Raw genomic sequence first — 9472 nt, 5'->3', positions numbered from 1 at the left:
GCCCCCCCCCCCCCCCCACCAATTTTGTACATGGATCTCACATGGGTGTAATATGCTCATTTGGCCGCAGCATAATCAAGTAAGAAAACCATTATTAGAAAAAAGGCGATCTGAAAGACTTACTTTTCCAAATAAATCACCAGTCAGCCAAACATTAGGAAATTTGTAAATCTTCTTTATGAGGTCCATTTCATGATAGACTACATGGAGAAATAACATCTGTGAACTGGAATAAATGCAATTTATTTTTAAGATATTCGTTTCAGATTAATATTTATCGGAGGAAAAATGTCTAAACGGGATCAGGTTCTCATTATCGAGCCTCCAATTGAGCTCTCCTTTCAAGGTAATTCCTTTTTTTCATGAGTCTTATGAATTTTTATGAATTATTTTCCTGAATTTTGTTTTCTCAGAATGTTTTATCGGTTAATTGATTGAAGACTTTTTTGCTACTGCTTAAAGGGAGCCTCTTATAAATTTGTATGTCTCATTACGGTAAAAAGTAAACCGCATTAGGATCCATTTAATTTAATTTAATTAGAAATAATTTTTTTTTTGCAGTTTTTTGTTGTTTTTTTACCCCTTGGATCCGGATCCGTGGATCCGCATATTTTTGCGGATCCGGATCCTAAGCACTGCAGTAAACTTTTGTCGTAGATAATATATCTCGGATATCCTTCTTTTTCTCTTATGAATTAATATTTAATATATATCATTTCAATTATGTTGTAATAGGTCCCTTCGTGACAGCAGTGACTTCCTCAATGAAACTAAAGAATCCGTCTGATAAGAAAGTCTGCTTTAAGATAAAGACGACTGCACCTAAACGCTACTGTGTCAAACCTAACTCGGGAGTAGTCGATCCAACATCTGAAGTTCAAATCGCAGGTTACAGTACTTTTCCTAATTTTAGGGACAGGGCGGGGACTGGGACTGAGTCGTACTAGGGAGGGGGGGGGGCTATTGGGACTTATCCCCCCCCGATCAGTGAAAGCTATCATTTTCCATGGGTTTTTGGTCCCCAACGGGTGCTGAGCCTCACCCCCTTAAAAAGAAAAATGTAAACCCCTATTCAGACAAACTCCCAAGTATGCCACTGACTTAATTTCTGAGATTTTTTAATTACACTTAAAAATGAACACATTGAACAAAATCCTTTTTTTACAGTGCCAGGAACAATTCACAAGAGTAACTTTTATTTCTATTTTACCGGAGCATGGATGATTTTTAAAAATTTGTCAATGATTAATGTATTATATATAACAAATAGCCTTTCAGAAAAAGAGATAATACAAAATTTAATGCATATAAATTCAAGATTAAAACACCACTTTTTTGACTTGTTAAAACATTATTTACTCGCTTTTCACGGATTAATTTTTTTAGTTAAACTCGCATTTTATGAATTTATGTTTTCAGTCAGTTTACAGCCGTTTGAATATGATCCTTCAGAGAAGAATAAACATAAGTTTATGGTTCAATCGATGTTTGCACCGGACGGAGAGATTGATCAAGATAAACTGGTTAGTATAATAATTATATAACCATTGATAATACTCAGATAATCTGCAGGGATGACAGTCAGATTATCATGGATAATAATTAGATAAACACGAATAATAACTCGATAATCATGGATAATAATTAGATAAACACGAACAATAATTAGATAATCATAGATAAGATCAAGATTATACTGGAGAAAATCAAGTTTATCATGGATATTTCATTAAGTAATGATAACAGCTATGACTACAAGATAATTTAGTTTAAAATCAGATCATTGATTAAAATCGAAGAATCAAATTCAAAAACAAAATGATAATGATAATGATAATGATAATAATACTGATGATAATAATTATATTAATGATATTAAAAATAATGATACGTGTCAAAATAAACATAATTTTATCTTTTAAATACAGAAAAATTATTTAATATTTTAATATTGTTTCAATGGTGTTCTGAAACCATATATTGACACAAGTTTTATTGGAAAGATATCAGTGATTAAATTTGATTGATATCGTTTTTGAGAAATCGATTGAATAGATTATAATTCCTTTCACAGGGCTTATACGGAAGAAAAAAAACTTTCTTCACAAAAAATGAATTAGAATTATTCTAGACAATAACTGTTTTCTACGCGTTAAAATTTTTTGTTATTTTTTATTAATATAACTTTTAACATTTTGTAAGCCCCTATTGTAATCAATAAATTTTTTTTTCTTAAACGCAACTTTACACACTTGTCAAAGTTCCCGGCGTTGCCCTTAAAACTAAAAAATCTGCTAAACACTTTTGCGCGGAAACAGCCAAACTTGGTAATTTTCAATATTTTTATTTTTGACTGAAGTAATTACATAGTAATATACACTTGCAATTTGACGCCTTCTGTTCTTACATTTGAAAGACTAGTCGTGTATTCTTCCTGAAATTTAAATCATGGATCCGCACCATTTTGGCTTCTTGGATTCGGATCCTCAAAAAAATGCGGATCGAATATAAATCTATTTCTAGTGGAAGGATGCTGGCTCGAATATAAATCTATTTTAGAGGAAGGATGCTGGCTCTAATATAAATCTATTTTAGTGGAAGGATACTGACTCGAATATCAATCTATTTCTAGTGGAAGGATGCTGACTCTAATATAAATCTATTTTAGTGGAAGGATGCTGGCTCGAATATAAATTTATTTTAGTGGAAGGATGCTGGCTCTAATATAAATCTATTTTAGTGGAAGGATGCTGGCTCGAATATAAATCTATTTTAGTGGAAGGATGCTGACTCGAATATAAATCTATTTTAGTGGAAGGATGCTGACTCGAATATTAATCTATTTCTAGTGGAAGGATGCTGACTCTAATATAAATCTATTTTAGTGGAAGGATGCTGACTCGAATACAAATTTATTTTAGTGGAAGGATTCTGGCTCGCATATAAATCTATTTCTAGTGGAAGGATGCTGACTCGAATATAAATCTATTTCTAGCGGAAGGATGCTGGCTCGAATATAAATCTATTTCTAGTTGAAGGATGCTGACTCGAATATAAATCTATTTCTAGTGGAAGGATGCTGACTCATATATAACTCTATTTTAGTGAAAGGATGCTGACTCGAATATAAATCTATTTTAGTGGAAGGATGTTGACTCGAATATAAATCTATTTCTAGTGGAAGGATGCTGACTCGAATATAACTCTATTTTAGTGGAAGGATGCTGACTCGAATATAAATCTATTTTAGTGGAAGGATGCTGACTCGAATATAAATCTATTTTAGTGGAAGGATGCTGTATAAATCTATTTTAGTGGAAGGATGCTGGCTCGAATATAACTCTATTTTAGTGGAAGGATGCTGACTCGAATATAAATCTATTTTAGTGGAAGGATGCTGACTCGAATATAAATCTATTTTAGTGGAAGGATGCTGACTCGAATGAAATGATGGACTCTAAGCTTAAATGTGTTTTCGTAATGCCAGCTGGAGCTGAACAGAAATATGTCCCGGAGGTACACTATAAATATTTCTACAGGGTGCATAGCCCCCCCCCATGGCACGGTATCAATCGCCAAATTAGGGAAAATAAATTAAAATCAGGAATCATATTTTATCCCAACAAAATTTATTCTTTAACAAAACAAACAATTCGATATTTAACCTTGAATTATTTAGAATAAGGTACCGGTGAAAGTATACCCTGAACTTGATAAAGTGGAACTACCAGTCAAGGTAATTTTATTTTACAAACAGTTTTTTTTATGATCTGAAGAATAAAAAAAGTTACATTTGACAAATTTTAAAAGGAGATGGTGAAGATGTCATGTTTGATGTAGGGGGGGGGGGTGTCCGCCTTAATTTTTGGTTTAAATCTTCCAATTTTTTGGCTGCACGCCTAATTAGTGATCGAAATTCCTAAAATAAGATTAAATTGAATTGTTATGACCTCTAATGACCTCCAAAATAAAAAAGTTTTAATTATGGCTTTATGCATATCAAAGGAAAGTTAGGAACCCAAGGAATACAGCAGCAGCAACGAATCCAGTGTTTGACCATCTAATGACCTCTAATGTCCTAAAATGACCTCCAAAATGAAAATGAAATTTCGACCACTAATTACTAATTAGGCGTGCAGCCAAAAAATTGGAAGATTTGAACCAAAAATGAAGGCAGGACACTCACCCCCCCTCCCCCTCTCCTTCATCTAATGTGACATCTTCACCATCCCCTTTTGTTATAAACTATTAGAAGAGAATAAATTCTTTAAGAAAATTGTAAAATCCAATGAATTATTAGAAGTGGATTGTAAAGTTTTATAACTTAAAAATAGTTAATTTATGTCAATATTATTTTTTTAATTTAATAATTAAATTAATTAATTTTAGCCTCCTGCACCGGCAAAGGTATTTATAATTTAATTTTTATTTGTTCCGGTAATTTAACTTTTTGCAAAGAATTTTCCCTCAAATTCTTTCCATTAGATTGATTGATTGTTCATTAATTTCCCAACATGTATTGAAAATATTTTTCTTTAAAAATCTCGATTTTTCAAAAATTAATAAAAACTATTGTGTCTCTCATAATACATAATGATTGTAAGGGTATACGAAATAAAGGATTTTTTAGAGGATAATGGATAATTTTAGTAGGAAATAAATAAAAAATTTTAATTTTTTTTTCAAATCTTCTAAAATATTTCCTCCTGAGTGATAATTATGTAAAATTTACCCTTGAACTTAATGAATTATGAAAGAAAACACTTGTAAGTCTATATACACAATATACATACAATGCCAGAAGTTTTAATTATTTTCAACTACTTTACCCGATAAAGTTGTCGTCCACAATTTTATCGTCTTTATAGACGAAAATGCGCAATTTTTTCATGACAACTTTTCAGAGCGGTTGGTTATTTTACTTTGTCCGAAGGGACGTTAAGTTTAGCTTTTTTCTCCAAAAATACCCCCCCCCCCCCCCTCCTCTGGAATGGGAAAATTTTTTACGAACAAGTACGATGTAAGCGAATAATTGCGGATTACTGATCACATGATATATTTGATAACTGCTCCTAAATTTGAATATAAGTTGTAAATTGATATTTATAAACCGATAAGCCGAGCGGGTTTCCTTTTCACATTTTATTGATATTTATGAAGCTTTTGGGAAAAAAATAGAAATGGGAAATGTGTTTGCGTACTAAGATTTAATCATATCCTCACCATGTACAATGAGAACCAGAAGATTCTGAAAAGGGGATGACGACTTTTTGACACACGTTATGAATTTATATAGTCAAATGAACATAAGACGCATCAATTGTGCAGTGTAAACAGACCCATTTCACTCCATAAATGAGTTATCAGTTACTAGTGAAACTATTTGCTTTGTAACGACATCATATATTGTTTTAATGTTCTCTTCCTAATCCGCAGTTTTCTGTTCTCTTCCTATTTCGCAGTTTTCTGTTCTCTTCCTATTCCGCAGTTTTCTGTTCTCTTCCTATTCCTACACAATACTGTGCAGCATTCTTACGCCGTACAGCGAACAAAATCTATATATAAATTTGGCTTGTTTGTATCCAGTAAACGTCAAAACGGCTGAACCGATCGGGCCCAAATTTTTTGTGGGACATCACATGACCACAGGGAAGGTTTATGAATGATAAAAATTAAAAAAAATGTGTTTTAAAGGTTTTTAATTTTGTAAAAAAATTTAAATTCTTGAAAATCTCCGAATTTTTTTTTTAAATCTGCAAATTTTTTTTTTCTTTATTTTAAAATGTAAACAAAAAAAATGGCGCCCTATAAGCCTAGTATATTTTTAAGTTATTAAACTCATTATGTCGGAATAAGAAAACTTTAATGTTTACGGAAATTAGGACGGACATGTATTTAATTAGTTTTTTTTCTAAAAAGAATTCAATGGTTAAAACAGAACAAAATTTGAGAGAAAGAAATGAAAAGATAAGGGGGGGGGGGAGTTGAGGGCCAATAAACAGAACTTTTAGTATCAACAAATTAGGATTAATGAGATTAGCATCTTGTTTTATATAACAAACAATAACACAGATTAAATAAATCATATTGGTTTTGTTTAACTGGACGAAGAAAGATTGAATTTAATATTTTTCAAAATTTTTTGTTTATTTTCTATTGAAAATAACAATAATTACTTATTAGATTAAATCTTAAAAAATGCGGTTTTTTGTTTAATTGTTTTAATGAACCATTAACGATCGAGAAAATTCTTTCTTTGAAGCTATTTTTTCTTTTATATTTTAGTCTGATGGAGATATGTCGGATGCTGTGAAGGAGATTAAGAAACTGAATGAAGGATTGTCTCAGATTAGACAGGAAAACCTTCTTCTCAAGGTTAGATATTATTTGTTATAGGAAGAAGGATTATGGTTCTTAGTTCTAAACAGTGCTTGTGATCGATCTATGGGGAAAATTTCACTATTAAACTCACTACTTCAGTATTTATCGTAATTCGTAATACGCTCTCGATAATTATTCACTTTTGAAAGATTGATAAATATATAAATATTTATAAAAAATTGAATATTAGTTAGATAGATAAATCCTTTTACAAAATGATTTCTTGTTTGATAAATTGATTTCTTATTTGATAAATTGATTTCTTGTTTGATTAATTAATTTCTTGTTTGATAAATTGATTTCTTATTTGATAAATTGATATCTTGTTTGATAAATTGATTTCTTGTTTGATAAATTGATTTCTGGTTTGATTAATTGATTTCTGGTTTGATAAATTGATTCTTGTTTGATAAATTGATTTCTTGTTTGTTAAATTGACTTCCTGTTTGACCAAATTATTGTTAATATTGATTTATTGATAAATTATTTAAATGCTTTGTAAGATTTGATTGATTGATTGATTAATTAATTAATTAGGAGGAAACTATGCGTCTGAAGCGTATTGCCGCAGCAAGCGAGAAGCCTGACGCTAGCAGCTATTCCAGCACTACTGTTGCCGCGGTAAGTTCTATAATTTACTTGTGTCATACCTTGAAGGCTACAGCAATGCTTATCGAAGTCGCACATTTGAGTAAAATCCGTTAAAATAACGTACATTGCTTTCTAACAGATATTTTCTTGAAAAGTTTTTCTCCAAATGTTATGAAAGGTTCGAAAATCGTCCCGGAGGATTCTTTACAGTAAATACCTGTTTTCATTGATTGATTGGTTTAGGTTGGTCCTAGTGGAGAGGGATTATCAACTTTATATATATACGCTGCCCTGGCTATTCTCATCATAGGAATGATCCTCGGCAAATTCTTCCTATAGACAGCCAGGCAATAGCATAGGTCAGTTTATTATTTTCTTCTTTAAAACAATCCATGTTTATTTTTTTAGAAACTGTTAGCTTGATTTCAAGTGACCATCCATTTAAAAATGGCAATGCCTGATTCACAATGGATCAGTTTTTTAATATTTTAAATTGATATATAATTCAAATATAAGCAGACAAAGCTTATAAGGGTACCGTTGTGAATCTGGCATTGCCATCTTCACATGGAGGGTCGCCTGAAATTACGCTTTCAATCCCTTTAAAATGTTCCAATTTTCTAGTGCTATTATTCCAACGCGCAACGGGCTAGATTAAAATAGCCACTATATGTATTATGTATTTATCCAGGCAAAAAATAAATATTTGGGACTTTAAAACTACCTTCTCCATTTATTTTTTTTTTCGTTTCTGAAATTATTTTTTTAAGACAAAATTTTGAATTTAATTATTTATCTTTTAACGCCACAAAACCGGTTTCCTCTTCTAGTCATTTAACCAAACAGAAATAATCAATTCCGAGTCCGAATTTAATGAATTTGAGCCGGCAAAAACCGATTTCAAGTAAGCGCCGTTTTGAAACTTTGAATACAATTTTAAGTGGAATCAGCCATATTTGAGCCACGTCTTATATTTAAGTTTTGGCACAAATTCTTCTAATTGTGCCTCCGAACGAGAAAAATGTTATTTCAAAAATCGACGGAAATACTATTTTGTTTATTATTATCATCTGTGATTTGTCTTTTTCAACCTTTAAGAGACTATATCAAATATACATACTACAGTGAGAACCAGAAAACCCTGGAATAGGAAGACGACTTTAAGACTCAAACAATTGTTCAGTATTAACTTTATAAGTGATTTAATAATTTTAAAAGTTACTAGTAGAACTATTAACTACAGATTAACTCAGAATTACGGAGACATCAAAAGAATTTTAAAAATGTCGTCTTGACAAGTTTTCAATGGGTTTTATACTATTAAACACAAACTTCAGTAATTAAAAAAAATAAAGAAATAGCCATGAAATATGCGGGAATAGTTTTAAAAAGCCACATATAATTATTCAATTGAAAAAATAAATATCGGCACCAATTCATTATCAATAGGTTGAGAATACGACATTTTATACATTCTTTCAATGACTCTAAGGTTCTGGGTTTAACTGTATTTGCCTTGATACGACATAAAATAATTCCTAATCCAATGTATTCTGGTTCTCACTGTATACTTACTATTTCTAGGCCTGCCAAGTGGACAACGCTGGAAAATGGAGTGCTGATAAATCTAGAATGTATAAAACTAAATATTTCACGCAAATTGTTTCAATTCTGATTATACTACTTTACAACCAGTCTTTGGAGCTGGGTTATTTAGGACTTTTGGTCGGCAGATGCCGAACAACCACATATTCTCGAGTTTAAATGTGGCTCAATTGTGCCATTTTAGTCATTTTCAGAGACGCTAGGTTCACCAATTGTGATTTCATTATGTAGTGTATACTGTTAACGCTCTGTATGAAAAAGTAAATAATGTTTGTTAGACTATTTGGCCCAAGAACGGAAAATTTTCTAGTGTTTTTTTTTGTGATTTTTCTAACCAAGTTCATTCCTGTCCAATCATTAGATATTTTTGAGGAAGGATTTTTCAGTCGTTTCATCTGTATATTTTAATTTACGCTACCTCCCCCCCTTCCCTCTCTCTATTTTTGTTCTTTTTTCACCGAATCCCCGAAAATTCTTGAGATTTCACATCCTTGACCCGTAAACTGTATAATGTTAATTCTTTTGTTTCTAAGGTTCGATAATAAAGGATCTTCTTCACTATAAAACCAGTTTATTTTAACAGTGTGTCGCAATAAACATGATAATTTAAATGACGACCAAAAGTAATATTTAATCCTAGGATTCCAGCGCCCACCTTAGCTATAAATCGTTACTATGTTATCGTTTTTTTTTTCGTGGATTTTGAAAAATCTAAATTTCTTTAGGCATATTTTTCAATTCTAACCATCCATAAACCTTCCCTGGGATCATGCGAGGTCCCACAAAAAATTTGGGCTCGATCAGTTTAGCTGTTTATTGGATATTAACTGACAAGCAGACATGCACACGAGCAAAGTATTTAAACAAATAATTTGTATGTTCGGTTTAATCTACT

At 31.4% G+C, this 9472-nt stretch overlaps 1 protein-coding gene across 2 annotated transcripts; it reads left to right on the top strand.

The window, feature by feature from the left end:
* Positions 1 to 235: 235 nt before the first annotated feature.
* On the top strand, positions 236 to 9143 carry LOC111703465 (vesicle-associated membrane protein-associated protein A). 2 transcript variants are annotated; one of them, XM_023475413.1, is made up of 10 exons: positions 236 to 346; positions 736 to 888; positions 1420 to 1523; positions 3424 to 3516; positions 3680 to 3736; positions 4390 to 4407; positions 6286 to 6375; positions 6919 to 7002; positions 7216 to 7331; positions 8557 to 9143. In XM_023475413.1, exons 1-9 carry the CDS (start codon positions 289 to 291, stop codon positions 7309 to 7311), a joined length of 753 nt encoding a protein of 250 aa, XP_023331181.1. In that variant the 5' UTR covers positions 236 to 288; the 3' UTR covers positions 7312 to 7331; positions 8557 to 9143. The 2 variants fall into 2 exon arrangements, with proteins under 2 accessions (XP_023331181.1, XP_023331182.1); XM_023475414.1 differs by lacking the exon at positions 4390 to 4407.
* The last annotated feature ends 329 nt before the right edge of the window (positions 9144 to 9472 follow it).

Source organism: Eurytemora carolleeae, unplaced genomic scaffold, assembly GCF_000591075.1.
Source record: "Eurytemora carolleeae unplaced genomic scaffold, Eaff_2.0 scaffold504, whole genome shotgun sequence".
In the NCBI taxonomy this organism is placed as follows: Eukaryota; Metazoa; Arthropoda; class Copepoda; order Calanoida; family Temoridae; genus Eurytemora; species Eurytemora carolleeae.
This window is presented reverse-complemented; position numbering and strand designations above follow the sequence as displayed.

Coding starts and splice junctions, on each gene's coding strand:
- LOC111703465 (XM_023475413.1), top strand. CDS start 289: ATGTCTAAACGGGATCAGGTTCTCATTATCGAGCCTCCAATTGAGCTC. Junction 1,524..3,423: donor AGATTGATCAAGATAAACTG/GTTAGTATAATA, acceptor AATCTATTTTAG/TGGAAGGATGCTGACTCGAA. Junction 3,517..3,679: donor AACAGAAATATGTCCCGGAG/GTACACTATAAA, acceptor TGAATTATTTAG/AATAAGGTACCGGTGAAAGT.